The sequence below is a fragment of the Nerophis ophidion genome, linkage group LG17, assembly GCF_033978795.1.
Source record: "Nerophis ophidion isolate RoL-2023_Sa linkage group LG17, RoL_Noph_v1.0, whole genome shotgun sequence".
NCBI lineage: Eukaryota > Metazoa > Chordata > Actinopteri > Syngnathiformes > Syngnathidae > Nerophis > Nerophis ophidion.
This window is the reverse complement of record NC_084627.1, coordinates 34,857,930-34,882,741: the sequence shown is the minus strand read 5'-3', so window position 1 is coordinate 34,882,741 and position 24,812 is coordinate 34,857,930. Positions and strand designations below refer to the sequence as shown.

The following is a 24,812-nucleotide window of genomic DNA, read 5'->3' as shown; positions in this document are numbered from 1 at the left end:
TTTACACAACAGTAAATATTTACATTGTTGATAGTTTAATGGCTTTATCAACCTTCTAGTACAACCAAATCTGTCTCTATCGGCGATGTGGACCCCAGCCTTCAGCTGGACCGTAAGGGTGATAGCACTGATGTCAAAATGCAACCACTACAAACTATTATGGAGAAACCCTGCGCCCTTGATCCTCGACAGACATCAGTTCATAGCTCAGGTGAGTGTATTAAAGCGGCATTTAACGATTATTTTGATGGTCGACTTTCCATTGACTTTCTTAGCAATTAGTCGACTAATTGGATTATGTAGCGTATACCTAATCCTATTCTTGGCTCTAATTTAGCCATTAGATTTCAAGGGCGGCTTTCGCTATTTTTGTATGCATGTGCTAATATTGAAGATATTAACAATTGGTTTCTTTCAAAAAATATTGAATTATAACGTAACGATGCTGCTTAAAAAAATGTGTCACAGTGGACATTTTACCCAATCAGAATCAGAATCAGAAATACTTTAATAATCCCAAAGGGGAAATGAATATTTTCAGCACAATCCCATTCAAGAGCGGACAAACATTACAGGGAGACAGAACAGGATCACTGACGGGTCTGCCAACTTCCGGCGCCCCTTACAAAAATGGTGAGAAACAAAGAGGAAGGGGGGGTGGGTGAGAAAAAAACAATTCAGTCTAGGCCTGGGCCCCTGTAGAGGGGGTCCAGACTGAGGCCAAGGAGAAAAAAAAAACTCTTAGCCATAGCACACTAAAAATGTGTGTAAGAGGGAAACATCAAAGAACACAAAGGACATTAAAGACATTAACGCAGTAGTGGGTTTTTTGAAGGTGGCCTATTTTTCAATATTATACTTTTAAACTGGGACAGAAATATTCACTTTATAGCCAACGTACTGATCTGGGTGTCAGGATTTGTTGGTGATGAACCCCAAGATGCAGAGATGGCAGGCTTGGCGCAAGAAAACATGATTTTAATGTCAAAAATGCAGGGAAAACACAAACCAGGAACCAGGAGACAGGAAACAGGATACCAGGAAAGCAGGAAAAAGGCAACAAGATACAGGATTCAAGGAAAACTGGAGAGAGCAAACAGCTAGCAATCCTCAAGCACTGACTGGAGGGCGAGGCAGGTAGTAGCCTGATTGGCAATTGCCACCAGGTGTGCCAGGCTGCCAATTAGGGACAGGTGAGGGAAACTGTCGGGTTCAAACACTGATGACATGTATCAAACAAGACAAGAAGCAAAGAATCAAACAGAGACAGAATTCAATTTGGCTCAATTGAGGAGAGACGCCGGACACACTGTACTCTTGTTCATTGTCTCAGCACGCTCTAGCGAAATATTTTATTTCTTCCCCTTTATTTAGACTTTCTCTGACCACATGCCAACAGCTGTTTCTAAGGGACGAGGGTCGTATAGAGTTCACAGAAAAGGTCGTAAAAGAGTTCAAAGAAGAGGTTCGTAAAAGAGTTCAAAGAGAGGTTCGTAAAACAGTTCAAAAATAGGTCGTCTGGTCCTGCTTCCTCTTTGCTTTTGTAGTCCTTGGGTCAGACAATATCTTTATGTTAGATTACAATACATAAAAGAAACAGAACACCTTCATTATGCTTCTCTCCCCCTACACAGTGGTGTTTTACGAGCCTTACTCTTGGTTGGTTCCAAAGACAGCTTTTGCTTCTCACCAGGCACTCAATGTAACACAAAGTTTTTGTGATAACTTAGAAACAGTTATTCTAACAGAAACGAGCGCTCAGGGAGACGTGCAGGAAATGGAAACAAAATAAGAGCGCTGACAGGAAATAAAACACAAACACAGGAAAAATCCGAACATAACCAAACTGTCAGTGACAAGCCTGCCATCGAGAGTATGACGTATCGGACCGCCCGATTTTAGTTTTATAGGCAGCAGTAAGTCGGACCAGTTTCCACCAAGGGTTGCACTTTGCCACGGCTGCCCTTTGTCAACGATTCTGTTCAAAACTTTTACGGACAGAGTTTCTTGGCGCAGTAGGACCTGCTTTTTGCTTATGTGGTCCTGCAGGCTTAATCGGACTGCGATCCTTAGCTCTCACAGGATAAGTTTGCGACTGGGATGAGAATCTCCAAGTCCATGGTTCTCGATCGGAAAAGGTGTCGTAGGTGAAGGAGTTCAATTACCTTGGGGTCTTGATGGCTGATAGGATAGACCGGCAACCTGGTGCGGCGTCTGCAATGATGGAGAGTCTGCCTCAGTCTGGTGATGATGAGAGAGCTAAACCAGAAGGCGAAGTACTCCATTTACCCATCCATCTTTGTTCATATCATCACCTATGGTCATGAATTTTGGGTAGAGACAGAAAGGACAAGATTGTGGAGAAAAGCGGCAACATTTGTTTCCTCCATAGGGGGACTAGGAAACTTCGGGGGGAGCGCGGAAAAAAATCAATGGTCCTCTACATCAGTTGGCGCCAGATGAGGTGGCTCAGGCATCTATTTAATTTTGTGCCCTCGACGCCTTTCTGGGGAGGTATTCAGGACATGTCCGACTAATAGGAGGCCACAGGGAAGACCCAGGACATGTTGGAGAGACTATGTCTCCCAGCTGGCCTGAGAACGCCTTGGAAACCCCTGGGAGTACCTCAATGAAGTAGCTGCAGAGCTACTTAGGCTGCTGCCCCCGCAACCCGACCTCCAATAAGCCGAACAATTTGGAATCATGGATAATAACTAAGATAGCCGTTCTCTAAATTGTCTGGGTTCCAGGTTTGCCGGAGGAGGAAGAGGGTGTCTCTAACCCAGATGAGTCTGTTTTTCACGCCGGACATTTACGCAGCTCCAGCTTTGCCAGCCAGCACAGCAAACTCTCAGGTATGACCACAGATGTATTTTTTCTTTGTTATACAGTAACTGTCAGGAATGGTCCTCGCTCTGCTAGTGTAACGTTTGATTGAGACTTTTATTAGTATATTGCACAGTACAGTAAATATTCCGTACAATTGACCACTAAATGGTAACACCCAAATAAGTTTTTCAACTTGTTTAAATCGGGGTCCACATAAATAAACCCCTTCTACTTTTGTACTTAGATAGTTATTAGGGCTGCAGCTATTGATTTTTTAGTTATTGAGTAATTTAACAATTAGTTTAATGAAATCATACACAATACAGTGGAACCTTAATTGGTTTCAGAACATGCTTTGTAAATAGATAAAGCAAATTTCTCCATTAGAAACAATGTAAATATGAAAAATGTGTTGTAGCCTTGACAAAAGTCCATGTGTACACTTTGAACACAATATAAAGTGCTGTACGGCATTGTATATCTAACAAACATATCAAAGGAATGATGGATCAACCATCTCTTTATTAACAAGCCAAAACAACAACAAGAAGCTTAACTTGTCTGTCACCTGTATATGCTGCTCCGCCAATACACGCATCGTACAGAAGCCTGTTTGGGTTCCCTCACAAATGTTCCGAAATCACAAAAATCCCTAACTTTGACAACCATATTGCTAAAATAATACACATTTTAAAAAGAAAAATACACTTTTCCATTGTCATCGGCAAATGAGCAACTTTGATTGATTGATTGATTGAAAGTTTTATTAGTAGACTGCATTGTACAGTACATATTCCGTACAATTGACCACTAAATGGTAACACCCGAATAAGTTGGGGTCCACGTAAATCAATTCATGGTACAAATATATACTATCACCATAATACAGTCATCACACAAGTTAATCATCAGAGTATATACATTTAATTATTTACATTATTAACAATCCAGGGGCTGGGATGTGGACGGGGGGGGGGGGTTTGTTGATATCAGCACTTCATTCATCAACAATTGCATCATCTGAGAAAAATGGACATTAAAACTGAGGAAAAAGAAGCAGACAGAGGGGGACAAGAGTGTGTGTGTGTGTGTGTGTGTGTGTGTGTGTGTGTGTGTGTGTGTGTGTCACATCCGCTATGATGTAAAGTAAGTCGGGTCGCGGGGGCAACAGCCTAAGCAGGGAAACCCAGACTTCCCTCTCCCCAGCCACTTCGTCTAGCTCTTCCCGGGGGATCCCGAGGCGTTCCCAGGCCAGCCGGGAGACATAGTCTTCCCAACGTGTCCTGGGTCTTCCCCGTGGCCTCCTACCGGTTGGACGTGCCCTAAACACCTCCCTAGGGAGGCGTTCGGGTGGCATCCTGACCAGATGCCCGAACCACCTCATCTGGCTCCTCTCGATGTGAAGGAGCAGCGGCTTTACTTTGAGCTCCTCCCGGATGGCAGAGCTTCTCACCCTATCTCTAAGGGAGAGACCCGCCACACGGCGGAGGAAACTAATTTCGGCCGCTTGTACCCGTGATCTTATCCTTTCGGTCATGACCCAAAGCTCATGACCATAGGTGAGGATGGGAACGTAGATCGACCGGTAAATTGAGAGCTTTGCCTTCCGGCTCAGCTCCTTCTTCACCACAACGGATCGGTACAACGTCCGCATTACTGAAGACGCCGCACCGATCCGCCTGTCGATCTCACGATCCACTCTTCCCTCACTCGTGAACAAGACTCCTAGGTACTTGAACTCCTCCACTTGGGGCAGGGTCTCCTCCCCAACCCGGAGATGGCACTCCACCCTTTTCCGGGCGAGAACCATGGACTCTGACTTGGAGGTGCTGATTCTCATTCCGGTCGCTTCACACTCGGCTGCGAACCGATCCAGCGAGAGCTGAAGATCCCGATCAGATGAAGCCATCAGGATCACATCATCTGCAAAAAGCAGAGACCTAATCCTGCGGTTACCAAACCGGAACCCCTCAACGCCTTGACTGCGCCTAGAAATTCTGTCCATAAAAGTTATGAACAGAATCGGTGACAAAGGACAGCCTTGGCGGAGTCCAACCCTCACTGGAAATGTGTTCGACTTACTGCCGGCAATGCGGACCAAGCTCTGGCACTGATCTTACAGGGAACGGACCGCCACAATAAGACAGTCCGATACCCCATACTCTCTGAGCACTCCCCACAGGACTTCCCGAAGGACACGGTCGAATGCCTTCTCCAAGTCCACAAAGCACATGTAGACTGGTTTGGCAAACTCCCATGCACCCTCAAGAACAAATATATATTTATTTATTTATATTTATATGGGTGAGGAGCGTGGCCTGCGGACCTGCAGCAAAGCGGGGTGTGGCAGAACCGGCTTCGAGATTAGCGACAAGGGTGTAGATGACACAGCTGAGAGTCTTTGTCTAATCACCTGTCGCTTTGTTAAAGGCAGCAGTCGGGAAGGAGAAGGGGAGTTGTTAATGGCAGCGAGAGTGAGAGCAGAGACGGAAGAAAAAACATTCGTGTGCTCACTGGGGAGATTGACAGACATTTGCTGAAAAACACAAAATAACGTTTATTGAAAAATAATGTACATACATCTTTGTTCGTCCGTCAAAAATTTGGAGGAGTGGGTATATGAAACAATCAAGTTAAACTTCCTAACTCACAATAACTTGGTTGTTAAAGGTCAAATGTTCTCTCTTCTCTAGGTTACAGCACAGATCACTCTCATTCCTCCAGCCTAACTGACCTCACTCACTACCGGAACGCCTCCTCGAGCAGCAGTTTTTCATGTAATTTTGCACACCAACATACTTCCACCAAACCAGAGAGACCTCCTCCACCCTCAGTCGTTGCCATCATGTCCAGCAGATCTTCCAGGTGATCACACTTGCTTTTGCTCTTGTAGAATAAAAACCTTGCCCCTGCATAATATTACATCACCCTGAGAGTAGGAGGGCGTTATATTCTTTGGTGCCAAAAATTTCCCACCATGCTTGAAATTCCCCAAGTAGTCTTTCGAGTCCTGGAGAAGAACAGCAGCTTTTTGGGGTTGAAGATGGGTGGAGTTGTAGAGCTTATTACTAATTAATGTCAACAGCTCAGTTCAACCCCAAATTCCAATTGGTACATGTAGCAAGTGTGTCACAGCTCTCATTAGTAGATGATGTGTCAAACTGAGCATGGATCAGCGGTGCAGACAAATATTGGGCCCCATTTACCAACCGTACTTAAAACCAAATGTTCTTTGGCCAACTTACAACGTTTTTAAGGAGATTTTCGTATTCACCAATGTTTTCTTAGCTGAGATTTGTTCATAGGTAAGAACAAAATCTACAAGTGCTCCAGAGCACTGTTAGGGTGGCCTATTTGTTCTTAAGTGTGACAAGTTCCCTTACTTCTATTGTCTAATGTTAAATTAATATAGATATAGACAAGACAGACATACAGCAAAATGAGCAATATATAAACATTTCAAAATACCAGAAACACACACACACACAGACACACACTCTTGCTGGTACTGCAAGCTGCCGCAGATCATACCTTGGGGAGGGAGTGCATATTTCACGACCATGTTTTGCCCAAAGTGACGAATATTGATTTGAACGCTTTAGGCTACCTCAGCAGTCCCACTTTCTTAAATGTACATTTTGACATCATGTATTTCCCCCACGGGATAATATGAATTTCTCTTCTGTAATCTGTTTGGGTTTTCTCCGTGTGTCTGATGTTTGGCTTTTCCGATGAAATTGTGCCCTTATATGGGGAAGTAAGGGCGTTTACCTATGCAATTTACGGAATTAAGGGTGTTTACTAGGGCTGCGAATCTTTGGATGTCCCACGATTCAATTCAATATCGTTTCTTCGGGTCACAATTCGATAATATATCGATTTTTTTCGATTCGATTCGATTCTCCATTTAGACACAATATTTTTCCGATTCAAAACGATTCTGTATTCATTCAATACGTAGGATTTCAGCAGGATCTACCCCAGTCTGCTGACATGCAAGCAGAGTAGTAGATTTTTTTAAAAAAGCTTTTATAATTGTAAAGGACAATGTTTTATCAACTGATTGCAATAATGTAAATTTGTTTTAACTATTAAACGAACTAAAAATATAACTTATCTTTGTGAAAACATTGGACACAGTGTGTTGTCAAGCTTATGAGATGCGATGCAAGTGTAAGCCACTGTGACACTATTGTTCTTTTTTTTTAATTTTTTATAAATGTCTAATGATAATGTCAATGAGGGATTTTTAATCACTGCTATGCTGAAATTATAACTAATATTGATACTGTTGTTGATAATATTCATTTTTGTTTCACTACTTTTGGTGTGTTCTGTGTCGTGTTTGTGTCTTCTCAATTGCTCTGTTTATTGCAGTTCTGAGTGTTGCTGGGTCAGGTTTGGTTTTGGAATTGGATTGCATTGTTATGGTATTGCTGTGTAGTGGTTAGTTTGATTGATAAAAAATAAAAAAAAAATAAAAATAATGGATTTTTAAAAATGAGAATCGATTCTGAATCGCACAACGTATTCGATTCGATTCGTATTCAAATCGATTTTTTTCCCACCCCCCCTAGTGTTTACATATGCATCTTCGGGAAATAAGGGCGCGTTTTATGCAAATTATGATAGACACGCACGCGCTAACCATTTGACATTCAGCAACTTAAGAACAGCAGGTGGGAACAATTTGGGCGTTTAAGAACACATCATGAATTTGAATGTGAATTATATTTTTATATAGCGCTTTTCTCTAGTGACTCAAAGCACTTTACATAGTGGAACCCAATATCTAAGTTACATTTAAACCAGTGTGGGTGGCACTGGGAGCAGGTGGGTAAAGTGCCTTGCCCAAGGACACAACGGCAGTGACTAGGATGGCGGAAGCGGGAATCGAACCTGCAACCCTCAAGTTGCTGGCACGGCCACTCTACCAACCGAGCTTAAGAAAAAAGATAAGAGGAAAAGTAAGAAACCCATTGAGAAATTACAAACATTTGGGGGGTGTGTGGCTCAGATAGTAGAGTGATCATACAGACTTTTGAGGGTTCCTGGTAAAAATCCAGCTTCCGCCATCCTTTAGTCACTGCAGTAGTGTCCTTGGGCAAGTACTTCACCCACCTTGCTCCAAGTGCCACTCACGCTGGTGTATGAGTGTGTATGAATGTTTGGTGGTGGTCAGAGAGATCGTAGGCGCATATTGGCAGCCATTATTCCACCTGTCTACCCCAGGGCAGCTTTGGCTACAAATGTAGCTTACCACCATTAATGTGGAGTCATGGGCTCTCAGTAGAGTTGTCCTAATACTAATATTGTAGTACCTCTACCAAAATGTATTTTGATACTTTTCAAAATAAAGGGGACCACAAAAAAATGCCATTACTGATCTCATTTTAGCAGAAAATCTTATGTTACATTAAACATATGTTTCTAATTGCAATGAAAATAACATATTGGCATAAAATAATATAGTAAGCAAGAACATACGAGACAACTTCTCTTTTAGCATTAAGTAAGCAAGCAAAGGCTCCTAATTTTGCTGCTGACGTATGCATTAACATTTTGTGTTATTTCTGAACGTTTTATTCTGTCAAAATTATGAGGGACAAGCGGTAAAAAAATTATTACTAATCTAATTGGTCATTTACTGTTTATTTGCTTACTCTCTGTTTTAACATGTTCTATCTACAATTAAAATGTGATAAGCATTTGTCTTCTGTTGTTTGATCACTTATTAGTTTTGACCGATACTGTACTACAGTTACAGGGTCATACATTGGTCATGCTTAAAGTTCTCCAATGTCCAATGACATATTTCCTGGGTTTATAAACAATGGAAATGACATCAGATTTTGTGAAAATAAAATGATATATACTTGATATTGTTACAGTCGACGTCTGTGTGGATCCACTCAAGGCATTTGTTTACATTCAGAAGCACTCGCTTGCTGTTAGCGGTTAGCTTTTATATCCTCCTACGGTGTGTAGTGGATCATGTTTGGATATTCCTTATCCTGCAGGGATGATATTTGTAAGAAAAGTAGGTTTTTTTTGGTCGCCATGAACATTAACTGCTAGCAAGCTATGTTTTGTAGCACCTCTTGTAGAACAGCGCTTAAGTGTTTATAGCTTCAACAACAGCCTTAAAGGCATACTGAAATTAGATTTTCTTATTTAAACGGGGATAGAATGTCCATTCTATGTGTCATACTTGATCATTTCGCGATATATTGCCATATTTTTGCTGAAAGGATTTAGTAGAGAACATCGACGAGAAAGTTCCCAACTTTTGGTCGCTAATAAAAAAAGCTTTGCCTTTACCGGAAGTAGCAGATGATGTGCGCGTGACGTCACAGGTTGTAGGGCTCCTCACATTGTTTATAATGTGAGCCTCCAGCAGCAAGAGCTATTCGGACCGAGAAAGCGACAATTTCCCCTTTAATTTGAGCGAGGATGAAAGATTCGTAGATGAGGAAAGTTAAAGTGAAGCACAAAAAAAAAAAAAAAAAAAAGATAAAGCGCTAGTGAGATTGTAAAGTCATACCTGAAAGTCGGATGGCTGCGGTGAACGCCAGTGTCTCTCAGAGAAGCCAATGGAGGAGCCAAGATCCCAGCTGCCTTTTTGAGCTGCAGGAGAAGTCCCATAATCCACTGAAGTCTCCGGTAAGAGCCGACTTAATATCACAATTTTCCCATCCAAAAACTTGCTGGTTGACGTAGAGAAACATGTTCGCTTGACCGCTCTGTGTTAAAGCTTCACAACAATCAAAGAAACACAGGCTCTGTTTCGGTGCTAAAGACAGCTGCAATCCACCGCTTTTCCGCCAACAGCATTATTCTTTATGGTCTCCATTATTAATTGAACAAATTGCAAAAGATTCAGCAACATAGATGTCCAAATGAATGTGTAATTATGCGATGAAAAGAGACTACTTTTAGCCGTGTGTGGTGCTGGGTTAATATGTCCCCTCCAACCCAAGACATCACGCATACACGTCATCATTCCGCGATGTTTTCAACAAGAAACTATGCAGGAAATTAAAAATTATAATTTAGTCAACTATTGGCATGTGTTGCAATGTTAATATTTCATCATTGATATATAAACTATCAGACTGCGTGGTCGATAGTAGTGGGTTTCAGTAGGCCTTTAATTTTAAAGCCAAAATGTGTCCATTCTCCCTCTCTTCTCCACGTTGTGTCTGCTTGTAAGTACTCTGTGCGTGTGTGTTGCCTAATTTTTGAAACAATGTCACAACATGATGACAACGTGCCGTCATGTCCGGAGGGGGAAAAAAAAATTATTTAATAATTTTCAAAGAAAGTATAGCAGTGTAGTACTGTTCTCAGTTCATTAGTACTGCGGTACTTCTTTAGGACCGGCATAGTGTAAAACTATAGTTCTCAGTTCTCAGTGTAAAGCTTGTATACTAGATATAGACATATTATTTTGGTTGATTTCGTCTGAATAACTAACGTCAAGACGACAGCAATTGCATTCATCTGGGCGCAGTCACGGCGCCTGTTTAGTTGGCCATACTCTTTATACCCGACACTGCTGGCCGCGACACCTGCACCGCGCCATCAGCCATGAAACTGTGTTCACTTCACTTTAGCTGAGCGGATATTTCTACAAAATGACATGAGGCTTTATCTGCAACCGCATCACCAAAGTCGTCATCCACCCCGTGGCGGCTTTTGCTGCTAGCGGGGTGTATAAAAAAGTCAGGTTTGTCATGGATGCAACGGATTCTGGGTATTTGTTGTGTTGCTTTTATGTTGTGTTACTGGGAGGATGTTCTCCCGAAATGTGTTTGTCATTCTTGTTTGCCGTGGCTTCACAGATTGGCGCATATTAGTAAGAGTGTTAAAATTGTTTATATCACAACCATTAGTGTACTCTGTCACCCAGTATGCCTTGCAGTCGTGTGCGTATGTCAGCGGAAGCCACACACAACATTATGCTAGACTGACAAACAGATTGTACATGCTGTAGAAGATGACAAAGCCAATGGTTACATATCACGCCCTAATACTTATCAATTGGGCGACTGCCGGCAGTCTTTCTAGAGAATGTTTGCGTGTTCTATTGTCTTCTTCGCTTTGTGACACAGGTCCTAAATGGTTCTTTGATTGATAAAGGATACCGATCCCAGAACCATGTATATCAAATATTTCCGAATGGTTCAACCGCCACCCACCCGAATCTAATTAAAATCTATTTTTTTGCCATGTCACCCGCCCGACCCGCGGTTTATCCGCGAACTCCGCGGATGAGACCGCAAACCGCGCATCTCTACTAGACGTGAATTTTGACATTGTCATTGCCCCCTTGTGGTGGAACATTATAACTAGAAATAAATGCTTTAAAATGTAAAACCGGAAATTATCGGTATCTGTTTCAAAAACTAAAATTAATGACTTTTTAAAACGCTGCTGTACGGAGCGGTACGTATCCGGTAGAACACGGACGTAGGGAGCAGTACAGAGCAGTTGAGTCTTCCAGTCAGCAGCCCCTCCCCTCTATCCTCGCCGCTCTCCCACACACAACACAAGAGTTGACGACCGCAGCATGAGAGGTTTACTGGCGATGCTCCATGACCTCATCAAACCGCAGTGATCGCAGCATAACAACAAGAGCGTGTTGTTGCCGGTGCTGTAGCCTTGGCTAACAAGCAAGCAAGTTCTGTGACTGACTAACAACACCTTGTCTATGGTTTGGGATTATTTTAAAGTGGGACTGACGGATAAAAAAACTGGTCATTTGCAATGACTGCAAAAAGTCGGTTATGCGAGGAGGAACCAACACGTTTTCCTTTAATACGAGCAATTAGATCTCCCACCTCTTCAAGAATCATAAGGAGATACACGATGAATAAAAGCGGAAGATGGATGAAAAGCAAACACCGAAAGCAGCTTGCGGTGAACCGAGGTGCCCTGTCTCAATGCAGCATTTCAGGAGCTCTGGCGGACTGCTAGGCCACTTCAAGCACTCACCACTAGCTTGCAGCACATTTGTGTTACTCATACAAATCCGTGAGAGCAGGGCAGATTGAGCTTGTTTAGTTTACTTTATTACTTTAGTATACTCTGGACTGAAGCTGTGTGCATTCATTGTTTTTGTAGCTGTTGTTTTGAGGCATGTTTAAAAAATGTTTTAAAATAATATACTTTGTCAAAGTCAAAGTATAGTATTTCCCATAGTTGTAGTGGGTATCAGGATTATTTCAGGGAGAGCATGTCCCAAATTCCAAGCTGCTGTTTTGAGGTATGTTAAAGAAAAATAATACACTTTGTGACTTCAATAATAAATATGGCATTGCCATGTTGGCATTTTTTTCCATAACTTGAGTTGATTTATCTTGGAAAGCCTTGTTACATTGTTTAATGCATCACAACAAAATTAGGCATAATAATGTGTTAATTTCACAACTATATATATCGGAATCGGTTGATATCGGAATCGGTAATTAAGAGTTGGACAATATCGGAATTATAATTATAACAGTCATAATTTCCTTCCACATACTCAGATCTTCCTGCAATTTTTGATGTTGGGTCGAAGTGTTAGGTCGGATGCAGCTTTGTCAGTGCCGTAGCGCTAATATCGCCATCTAGTGGTGGAAAATTAAAAACAGTCATAACATGGGACGGCGTGGCGCAGTGGGATGAGTGGCCGTGCGCAACCCGAGGGTCACTGGTTCAAATCCCACCTAGAACCAACCTCGTCACGTCCGTTGTGTCCTGAGCAAGTCACTTCACCCTTGCTCCTGATGGGTGCTGGTTGGCGCCTTGCATGGCAGCTCCCTCCATCAGTGTGTGAATGTGTGTGTGAATGGGTAAATGTGGAAGTAGTGTCAAAGCGCTTTGAGTACCTTGAAGGTAGAAAAGCGCTATACAAGTACAACCCATTTACCATTTATTTATTTTAACATCCTTAAAAATGCACATATCTTCCTTAATATTTCGATGGTGGTTCGGAGTGTTGGTTGGGCTGCTACTGCATGACTACTGTGGTGACTTCATCGCCCCCTGGGGGTGGAATACTATGATAATTTTAGCGTCCTTAAAAATGCTCCGATCTTCCTGAAATGTTTGATGTTGTGTTGAAGTGTTGGGTGGGACGCAACTGCACGACCCCTGTGGACTCTTTATCGCCCCCCTGTGGCAGTTTATTATAACTGTCACAACTTCCTTCCACATGCGTCAATCTTCCTGAAATGTTTGATGGTGAGTGGTACACAATTGCATGCCTACTCTGGCGCCTTTATCACCACTTGTGTTGAAAAACATTAACACTACTAACTTCCTTAGACATGCTCCGATCTTACTGACATTTTGGATGGTGGACCCGGGGTGTTGGGTGGGACGCAACTGCATGACTACAGCGGCGCCTTTATCGCCCGCTTGAGATGGAAAATTATAGTATACATGTAGGAATGTCTGATAATGGCTTTTTTGCTGGTATCCGATATTGTCCAACTCTTAATTACCGATACTGATATGAACCGATACAGCCGTGGAATTAACACATTATTATGCCTAATTTTGTTGTGATGGATGCATTAAACAATGTAATAAGGTTTTCCAAAATAAATCAACTCAAGTTATGGAAAACAATGCCAACATGGCACTGCCATATCTATTATTGAAGTCACAAAGTGAGTTATTATTTTTAACATGCTTCAAAACAGCAGCTAGGAATTTGGTACATGCTCTCCCTGAGAGAGCATGAGGAGGTTGAGGTGGGCGAGGTTGAGGTCGGGGATGTAGGGGGTGGCAGGGGTGTATATTGCAGCGTCCCGGAAGAGTTAGAGCTGCAAGGGGTTCTGGGTATTTGTTCTGTTGTGTTTATGTTGTGTTACGGTGTGGATATTCTCCCGAAATGTGTTTGTCATTCTTGTTTGGTGTGGGTTCACAGTGTGGCGCATATTTGGAACAGTGTTAAAGTTGTTTATACGGCCACCCTCAGTGTCACTTGTATGGCTGTTGACCAAGTATGCCTTGCATTCACGTTTGTGTGTGTAAAAGCTGTAGATATTATGTGACCTGGCCGGCACGCAAAGGCAGTGCCTTTAAGGTTTATTGGCGCTCTGTTCTTCTCCCTACGTCCGTGTACACAGCAGAGTTTTAAAAAGTCATAAATTTTACTTTTATTAAAACCGATACAGATAACTTCCGATATTGCATTTTAAAGCATTTATCAGCCGATAATATCGGCATACCGATATTATCGGACATCTCTATATACATGCTCCGATCTTCCGGAAATTTTAGATGGTGGGTCGGAGTATTAGGTGGAACGTAACCGCGTCACTGCAATGGCGCCAAAATCGCCCGCATGTCGTGGAAAATTCCAACAGTCAAAACTTCCTTAAACATGCTCTGATCTCCCTGAAATTTTTGATGGTACGTCAGGATGTTTGGTTGGACACAACTATATGACAATTACGCCGCATTTATCGCCCTCTAATGGTGGAAAATTCTAACAGTCATAACTTATATACCGTATTTCCTTGAATTGCCGCCGGGGCGCTAATTAATTTAAAACCTCTTCTCACTCCTGCGCGTACCAAAGGCATGTGGTAAAAGTAAGCATGCGCTAATTATTTTAAAACCTCTTCTCACTCCGGCACTTACCAAAGGTATGCAGTAAAAAATTTAGTGTGATATAAGCTTGGACCTTAAATCCTACTTAATAGCTCTTAATCTTCTTCCCTTTATGGGATTTCAAATTACCGGTATTGAAATCAGTCTCCTCAGTTTTGAAAATGATGACAGGGGAAGTGTCACTCGTGACGTCACAAGTTTGACCAGGCGGTAATACTAAGCATGCGCTAATTATTTTGCGAAGCGAGTTTGACCCGGCAGTAATTCAAGGCAGGCGCATACTATATGTCCTGCGGCAATTCAAGGAAATACGGTATGCTCTGCTCTTGGGTGAGGGTCTGGGGAAACACGTGACCACAAGTGTCATGCGTATGAACGCAGTGGTAAAATAGGGGTGAGGGCCTGTTCGACGATGCTTGCAGCTTTAATTGCTATTATTATTATTATTATTATTATTATTATTATTATCATTATTATTATTATTATTATTCATCCATTTTCTACCGCTTATTCTCTTTGGGATTGCGGGGGCCCTGATGCCTATCTCAGCTACAATAGGGCGAAAGGCGGCGTAAACCCTGAACAAGTCGCCACCTCATCGCAGGGCATTATATTATTATTATTATTATTATTATTATTATTAGCATTGGTGTATTTTGTAAAGATTAGGTAGAGCAGCAAAATGTAAAAATAAAAAAAATATATATTGTAAGTTATGGTACCACTGCATATTGAAATAGGCATACCATACAAATAGGGGTGTAACAGTATGTGTGTTTGTATTGAACTGTTTCGGTACGGGGGTTCGGTTCGGAGGTGTACTGAACGAGTTTCCACACGGACATATTAGGTAGCGCACCGCAGGTTGTGTAAATAATGCAGAGCGAGACACAACACACGGCATCCTAGCAGCGACCGGGCTAGGACAACATGTAAAAGCCAGAGCTGGAAGACCCTCCTGTCTCGTTAACATCTCCCGTTTGGGAACACTTTGGCTGCGCGGTGCGATACAACAATGAAGGACGGAGGCTTGCCGACATTGTTCAGCAGCCGTTGGCAGAAGCACACTCATTAGGGTGTGCTTCTGCCAACACGTCAAACATGCTAACCCCTTTGAAGCATCACCACCACATTCAAGCAGCCTCTCCTTGGCAAGTCAGGCAGGGCTAAAGCAATAACAAATGTTTTTATAGCAGAAGATTTAAGACCATCCATCCATCCATTTTATACCGCTTGTCCTGTTCAGGATTGCAGGGGGTTGCTGTATTGCATTAAAAACTACATTTTGACCCACTTCTATGGTGGAAAAACAATGAGCCCATATATCCTCTTACTACCAAGTTAGCCAGGCTAACTTGGCAGTAAGAGCAACAACTTGAGGCAGTTTAATGTTGATGAACGTGGACTCCGACTTAAACAAGTTGAAAAACGTATTGGGGTGTTTGCATTCAGTGGTCAATTGTACGGAATATGTACTGTACTGTGCAATCTACTAATAAAAGTCTCAATCAATCAATCAAAAAAAGCACTTTATATGTAAAAATGTTTTGTTAAGAAACCATTCTGCGCCTTATCTTATTTAGTTTTTATTTTATATATGTTGACCACATTAACCTTGGCAATGAACCCTGTGTGTATATGAATGTTATGCCATTGTTTACAAATTTGGTAAATAAATAACCAAAAAATTTATATATTGTTGTTTTCTTACTGTACCGAAAATTAACCAAACCGTGACCTCTTAACCGAGGTACGTACCGAATCGAAATTATTGTGTACCATTACACCCTTACATACAAATCTTCTGTGTTGTTGTGTTGAACAGTAGAAAGAAGAACGTGATGGAGAGGCAGCACAGCTGTGTGGACGATACCCGCCTTGATGCTGATGACATTGTGGAAAAGATTGTCCAGAGTCAAAATTTTTCAGACAGCAGCAACAATGAAGGTTTGTGCACAGCTTATTTGGGCTGCGAGATTCTGACATAGACATCACTAAACTTGCTTGTTTTCCCTTGTGTGGGTGTGTCCAGATACTTGGGTTTCCTCCCACTGAACAAACACATGCATGTGATGTTATTTTGGAATTTCAGTGTGAATCTGAGTTTAAATGTTTTTTTCATTTGGTTATTTGAATCTCTTACCCAAAGCCCACTTGGTTAGCCTCCATCTCACTTGTGACCCTGAAGAAGATCGCTGCTAGAAAATGAATGAATGAAATGTACCAGTAATTGTACTTTCACAAAAACACTAAAAATTGGCAAATTAAAGGCCTACTGAAACCCACTACTACCGACCACGCAGTCTGATAGTTTATATATCAATGATGAAATATTAACATTGCAACACATGCCAATACGGCATTACAATTTTAAATTTCCCGCGGAGTTTCTTGTTGAAAACGTCACGGAATGATGGCACGTATGATGACGCGTGACGTCTTGGGTTGGAGGGAAAATATTAGCGCAGCACCACTTGCGGCTAAAAGTCGTCTCTTTTCATCGCGCAAATACACAGTATTCTGGACATCTGTGTTGCTGAATCTTTTGCAATTTGTTCAATTAATAATGGACAGGTCGAAGTAAAAAGATTGAGTTGGGAAGCTAAAGCCTTTAGCCACACAAACACACGGTGTTACCTTGTTTAAAATTCCCGGAGGTGACGCTTTACTATGGATCAGAGCGGTCAGGCGAACATGGATACCGACTACATGTCGACCGGCAGTTTTCGGTGAGAATATTGTGGTAATAAGTCGCCTCTTACCGGAGATCAGTGGAGCTTCTGTTCTGCTGCAGCTGCCGCGAGTAATTCCCTCAGAGACTGGCGTCAACACACCCGTGGACACACCCCTCTGACTATCAGGTACTATTTAACTCACTAAAACACTAGCAACACAATAGAAAGATAAGTGATTTACCAGAATTATCCTAGTAAATGTGTCTAAAAACATCTGAATCGCTCCCAATGCAATCACCTTTTTTTGTAATTATTATTTTTTTTTTCTAGTCCGTCACTTTTAAATTTCCTCATCCACGAATCTTTCATCCTCGCTCAAATTAATGGGGAAATTGTCACTTTCTCTGTCCGAATAGCTCTTGCTGCTGGAGGCTCCCATTATAAACAATGTGAGGATGTGAGGAGCCCTACAACCAGTGACATCACGCGCACAACTTCCGGTATAGGCAAGGCTTTTTTATTAGCGACCAAAAGTTGCGAACTATATCGTGGATATTCTCTACTAAAATATTTCAGCAAAAATATGGCAATATCGCGAAATGATCAAGTATGACACATAGAATGGACCTGCTATCCCCGTTTAAATAAGAAAATCTCATTTCAGTAGGCCTTTAAAATAGTACAAGTGCAAATGTCTCATGACAAACCTGTTGGCAGGGGCATTTATTTCTAAAGTTAATATGCTACTGACCGATTTTTATGTATTTTTGCAGCCAATGAAATATAGCATTTTTGCAAGTAAACTTGCAGAACAATAAGTAACAGTTTTAGAAGGGTATCTGTCCCGGAAATAGTTGAATTAAAAAAATTTAAAAAAAACTCAGACCCATAGGCAAATCTCTCAATTTACCGGTCGATCATGTTCCCATCCTCACCTATGGTCATGAGCTTTGGGTTATGACCTAAAGGACAAGATCACGGGTACAAGCGGCCGAAATGAGTTTCCTCTACCGGGAAGCGGGGCTCTCCCTTAGAGATAGGGTGAGAAGCTCCGTCATCCAGGAGGAGCTCAAAGTAAAGCCGCTGCTCCTCCACATGGAGAGGAGCCAGATGAGGTGGCTCGGGCATCTGGTCAGGATGCCACCCAAACGCCTCCCTAGGGAGGTGTTTAGGGCACATCCAACCGGTAGGAGGCCACGGGGAAGAGCCAGGACACGTTGGGAAGACTATGTCTCCCGGCTGGCCTGGGAATGCCTCGGGATCCCCCGGGAAGAGCTGGACGAAGTGGCTGGGGAGAGGGAAGTCTGGGCTTCCCTACTTAGGCTGCTACCCCCGCGACCTGACCTTGGATAAGCGGAAGAGGATGGATGAAAAACCCCAGACCCTACTTTTGACGTGCATTTTGCAACTTTTTCTTCCAGACAGCAGCTTGCAGTTGTTTGTCAGCAAAGATGGGACCACAACCCTCTGTGGGACACAGCTTGCTAACAGGTAGACTGTTTTTCTGTCTATTTGTTTCCGGTATTTCTGTGTTATGTTGTGTAAGTATAACTCTGTGCATATGTGTCTTTACAGTGTGACACCTGGCGTGTTTGACGCTGTGATCTTAGAGACTCACTCAACTATCTTGTCAGTCACCTGATCAACTTTCCAAAGTTTCTTTTATATCTGATTGTATGTGACTATGCACCTTCAAGTATGTTCACATCTAAAGTCAGTACAGACCACTTTATTTAAGACTACGATTAGCTACCTGTTTTTCACATTAAATTAAGGAGAATGGGGTTCAAGAGCTGATTTATATTTGTTTTTCTATAGTTTACATACTAACCCCAAAGCCAGTGAAGTTGGCATGTTGTGTAAATCGTAAATAAATAAAAAAGGACAATGATTTGCAAATCCTTTTCAACATATATTCAATTAAACACATTGCAAAGACAAGATAATAAACAGTCCAACTGGTAAATTGTATTATTTTTTTGCAAATATTAGCTCATTTGGAATGTGATGCCTGCAGCATGTTTCAAAAAAGCTGGCACAAGTGGCAAAAAATACTGAGAAAGTTGAGGAAAGCTCATCAAACACTTATTCGGAAAATCCCACAGGTGAACAGGCTAATTGAGAACAGGTGGGTGCCATGATTGGGTACAAAAGCAGCTTCCATGAAATGCTCAGTCATTCACAAACAAGGATGGGGCGAGGGTCACCACTTTGTGAACAAATGCGTGAGCAAATTGTCGAACAGGTTTAAAACATTGCTCAACGAGCTATTGCAAGAAATTTAGGGATTTCAGCATCTAAGGTCTGTAATATCATCAAAAGGTTCAGAGAATCTGGAGAAATCCCTGCACGTAAGCGGCAAGGACGCGTGACCTTCGATCCCTCGGGTGGTACCGCATCAAAAAGCGACATCAGTGTGTAAAGGATATCACCACATGACCTCAGGAACTCTTCAGAAAACCACTGTCAGTAACTACAGTTTGTTGTTACATCTGTAAGTGCAAGTTAAAACTCCATTATGCAAAGCGAAAGTCCTTTATCAACAACACCCAGAAACGCTGCCGGCTTCGCTGGGCCCGAGCTCATCTAAGATGGACTGATGCGAAGTGAAAAAGTGTTCTGTGGTCTGACAAGTCCACATTTCAAATTGTTTTTGGAAACTGTGGACATTGTGTCCTCTGGAACAAAGAGGAAAATAACCATTCGGACTGTTATAGGTGCAGAGTTCAAAAGCCAGCATCTGTGATGGTATGGGGGTGTATTAGTGCCCAAAGCATGGGTGACTTACACATCTGTGAAGGCACCATTGATGCTGAAAGGTACATACAGGTTTTGGAGCATGATATTTTACCATCCAAGCAACGTTATCATGGACGCCCCTGCTTATTTCAGCAAGACAATGCCAAACCATGTGATACAACAGCGTGGCTTCATAGTAAAAGAGTGCGGGTACTAGACTGTAGTCCAGACCTGTCTCCCATTAAAAATGTGTGGCACATTATGAAGCAAAAAATATGACAACAGAGACCCCGGACTTTAGAACAACTTAAGCTGTACATCAAGCAAAAATGGGAAATAATTCCACCTGAAAAGCTTAGAAAATTGATTTCCTCAGTTACCAAACATTAACTGAGTGTTGTTAAAAGGAAAGGCCATGTAACACAGTGGTAAAAATGCCCCTGTGCCATCTTTTTTCCAAGTTAATGATTATTTGCAAAAAAAGAAATGTTTCTCAGTTCGAACATTAAATATCTTGTCTTTGCAGTCTATTCTATTGAATATACGTTGAAAAGGATTTGCAAATCATTGTATTCTGTTTTTATTTACGAATTACACAATGTGCCAACTTGACTGGTTTTGGGTTTTGTACTACAGGTATGTGAGTATGCAAAAATGTGTTTATTTAGACTAAGAGATATTTAAACTCACTATCTTGTGAACATTTTGAACCACTGGTTAAACCCTTTTTTTGTAGAAATCACTTACTTTTTTGTTTACTTAATGCAGCTTCTCTTCAAGAGGAATTTGAGTAGGTGTGTCCAAAGTGAGGCCTTTTGATAAAAACACAATTATAGGGTGTCTTCATTTTATGATGTTCTTTGTTTATTTAGTGGTTCTTGCACATCACTATAACTCCCGAGCATAAAGTAGGCTCTTCTGGGGGCAGTGTGCCAAAAAAAAGAGAAGCCATCACTATGGAAGTGAAAATGAACATTAAAGGCTCAAAAGGGAGGAAAGACACCCAACAGTACACACCGTTGCAACCATCATCAAAGACAAACATGTTATCCTTGAGCATGTTATACGTGTTATCTATCAGAGTGAGCCTTATACTGATTTAGGGGACGGCTGAAAGTTTGTTTGAGACCTTGAAGAGTAAGGAGTTTTAAGAGTGGGAGGATTGTCCGTGCGGTTTCTGGACATTTCCACACAAACATGGATAATTTAAAATGATCTCCATTCACACGAGTGCAATTTCAAATATAGTAGATTTTACATTTACAATAAATTGTACATTATCTTTAAAATCAGGGTTACTTGGGAGTGCACGATAATTATCGACCCAACAGAATTATTATTATGATGTCAATAATTTGATAACTTAAAAAAAAACCCACCAGAGTAGACAAACATATCCTCCGTTGGTTGTGCAGGACTTTGTTGATATTTTCAGAAGAAGACACTTTGCCAGAAAGAAAACAAAAACACTGGCTTTGATATATTGAACCTCACCAGCTACCCCAAATCGCCAATTAGGACGTTTCCACTGACTAAGACGCCGACAAAAGTCAGCCGCATCCCAGGAGCGGATACAATACAATCAAATCTACATTTAGAAAAATAATAGTTATATTGTAAATATCCATCAGTTATTGGTATCAGCCTTGAGAAGCAGGAAGTTATGGCTGTCGACTTGAAAAAATATATAAAAGAACCACACTTAGACTTCCTTTTTATTGTCATTCAAATTTGAACTTTACAGTACAGATAAGAACGAAATTTTGTTGCATTAGCTCAGGGGTCACCAACCTTTTTGAAACCAAGAGCTACTTCTTGGGTACTGATTAATGCAAAGGGCTACCAGTTTGATACACACTTAAATAAATTGCCAGAAATAGCCAATTTGCTCAATTTACCTTTAATAAATACATCTATATATCGAAAAAAATGGGTATTTCTGTCCGTCATTCCGTTGTACATTTTTTTTTCCTTTTACGGAAGGTTTCTTTGTAGGGAATAAATGATGAAAAAAACACTTAATTGAACGGTTTAAAAGAGGAGAAAAAAGGAAAAAAAAGGAAAATTAAATTTTGAAACATAGTTTATCTTCAATTTCGACTCTTTAAAATTCAAAATTCAACCGAAAAAAAAGGGAAAAACTAACTAATTCAAATCTTTTTGAAAAAATTAAAAAAATAATTTCTGGAACATCATTAGTAATTTTTCCTGATTAAGATTAATTTTGATGACATGTTTTAAATGGGTTAAAATCCAATCTGCATTTTTTGTTAGAATATATAACAAATTGGACCAAGCTATATTTCTAAAAAAAAAAAAATCATTATTTCTTCTAGATTTTCAAGAACAAACATTTTTAAATAAATTCAAAATACTTTGAAATAAGATTTAAATTTGATTCTTCAGATTTTGTAGATTTGCCATAATATTTTTTTTGAATCTTAGTAATAATAAGTTCGAAGAAATATTTCACAAATATTCTTCGTCAAACAAACGGAAGCTGAAATGAAGAATTAAATTCAAATGTATTTATTATTCTTTACAATAAAAAAAAAAAATACTTTACCATTGATTTAAATTGTCAGGACAGAGGAGGAAGGAATTTAAAAGGTATGTGTTTAAAAATCCTAAAATCATTTGTAAGGTTGTATTTTTTGTCTAAAATTGTCTTTCTGAAAGTTATAAGAAGCAAAGTAAAAAAAAAATAAATGAATTTATTTAAACAAGTAAAGACCAAGTCTTTAAAATATTTTCTTGGATTTTCAAATTCTATTTGAGTTTTGTCTCTTAGAATTAAAAATGTTGAGCAAAGTGAGACCAGCTTGCTAGTAAATAAATACAATTTTAAAAAATAGAGGCAGCTCACTGGTAAGTGCTGCTATTTGAGCTATTTTTAGAACAGGCCAGCGGGCGACTCATCTGGTCCTTACGGGCCACCTGCTGTCCGCGGGCACCGCGTTGGTGACCCCTGCATTAGCTCATGGTATTGCAGGACAAAAAAAGCAATAAGGTGCAGATATAAATAAATAGATTACTGTACAGATAAATATATTGGACTTTTGCATATGCATCCACGTTTATGGATGTATGTTGTATTGTCTTTATATTCTAGCGAGTTAATCCGTTTTGGGGGGGAATTGAGGGGATTATTATGATGCGTTCAAGAGTCTTACGGCCTGAGAGAAGAAGCTGTTACAGAACCTCCAGGTTCTGCTACGGAGGCTGCGGAACCTCTTTCTAAAGTCCAGCAGTGAAAACAGTCCTTGGTGGGGGCGGGAGGAGTCTGCAGATTTTCTGAGCCCTGGTCAGGCAGCGGCTTTTTGCGATCTCCTGGATAGGAGGAAGAGGAGTCCTGATTATTTTTTCCGCCGTCCTCACCACTCTCAGGAGAGACTTCCAGTCTGAGGCACTGCAGGCTGCAGTCTAGACAGAGATGCAGTTGGTCAGTAGGATCTTTATAGCAGTTTTTTTCAACCTTTTTTGAGCCAAAGCACATTTTTTGCGTTGAAACAATCCAGAAGGCACACCACCAGCAGAAATCATCAACTCAGTTGACAGTTAAAAGTCATTGTCGCAATTGTTGGATATGATTGTAGCTGAGATAGGCACCAGCGCCCCCCGCGAGCCAAAAGGGAATAAGCGGTAGAAAATGGATGGATGGATGGCCCTTAAAGCATAACCGAACATGCATCAATATAGCTCTTGTCTCAAAGTAGGTGTACTGTCACATCATGCCATGACTTATTTGGAATTTTTTGCTTTTTTCTTGTGCGTAGTGTTTTAGCGCTCCTATTTTGGTGTTTTTTTTTATTTTTGGGGTATTTTCCTGTAGCAGCTTCATGTCTTCCTTTGAGCAATATTTCCCGCATCTACTTTGTTTTAGCAATCAAGAATATTTCAGTTGTTTATATCTGTCTTTGTGGAGACATTGTTGATTGTCATGTCATGTTCGGATTTACATCGTGGACGCCGTCTTTGCTCCACAGTAAGTTTTTGCTTTCGTCCAGCATCCTTTTTTTGTTTACTTTGCAGCCAGTTCAGTTTTAGTTTCGTTCTGCATAGACTTCCCTATATGTGACGTCTCGGTGGCATTGTGGTGACGAGTTGTTCTCTCGTGGGTGCAGCAAAGATGGACACAGCGTGAGGTAGGAACAATGATTTATTTATACCAACTAAAACAGATTAAGAACCAAAAGCACTTGCTCGAAGGCACTAACAAACAAAACAGAAAGCGCTAGCATGAGCTAGGGACAAACAACTGAAATAGCATGGAAGCTAATGTACACGAAGGTAGTTACCACAAGGCTGGAAAGAGCGACGTCAACTGTAGCGTGAAGCAAACAAGAGTCCAAGAAAGAATGTCAAACAAAGGCGGTCTTAAATAGGGAGATAACTAATCAAGGGCAGGTGCATGTGATCAAAGGAGGGACAGGTGACACTAAATGGGTAACTATGACAACGCAACAGAAGACAAATACTAGACAGAATTTGATAACAAACAGAACCAAAACCAGAATATGCCATGATCCAAGGCGTGGATCACGACACCCTAAGCTGCAAAGCCTTTTCTTAAGGGCACTCACCTTTTGTTCGTTTTTGGTTTAAGCATAAGACACCTTTTTATCTGCATTTACAAAGCAATTAGCTGCTGCCTGCTACCTACTGATATGGAAGAGTATTACATGGCTCTAGACAGCACCAGGGCTTCACGGTGGAAGAGGGGTTAGTGCGTCTGCCTCACAATACGAAGTTCCTGCAGTCCTGGGTTCAAATCGGGATCTTTCTGTGTGGAGTTTGCATGTTCTCCCCGTGACTGCGTGGGTTCCCTCCGGGTACTCTGGCTTCCTCCCACTTCCAAAGACATGCACCTGGGGATAGGTTGATTGGCAACACTAAATGGTCCCTAGTGTGTGAATGTGAGTGTGAATGTTGTCTGTCTATCTGTGTTGGCCCTGTAAT

At 41.2% G+C, this 24,812-nt stretch overlaps 1 protein-coding gene across 2 annotated transcripts in view; it reads left to right on the top strand.

The window, feature by feature from the left end:
* Positions 1-20,704, top strand: part of eeig1b (estrogen-induced osteoclastogenesis regulator 1b) — a 48,325-nt gene extending 27,621 nt beyond the window's left edge. The window contains exons 7-12 of one of the 2 annotated variants that reach the window (XM_061876811.1): positions 60-211; positions 2,751-2,855; positions 5,523-5,694; positions 16,268-16,386; positions 18,536-18,605; positions 18,690-20,704. In XM_061876811.1, the coding sequence (XP_061732795.1) occupies positions 60-211; positions 2,751-2,855; positions 5,523-5,694; positions 16,268-16,386; positions 18,536-18,605; positions 18,690-18,756 (685 nt within the window). In that variant the 3' untranslated portion in view covers positions 18,757-20,704. Of the gene's footprint in view, positions 1-59; positions 212-2,750; positions 2,856-5,522; positions 5,695-16,264; positions 16,387-18,535; positions 18,606-18,689 lie in introns of both variants that reach the window. The other variant, XM_061876810.1, reaches the window with a different exon arrangement.
* Positions 20,705-24,812: the final 4,108 nt, after the last annotated feature.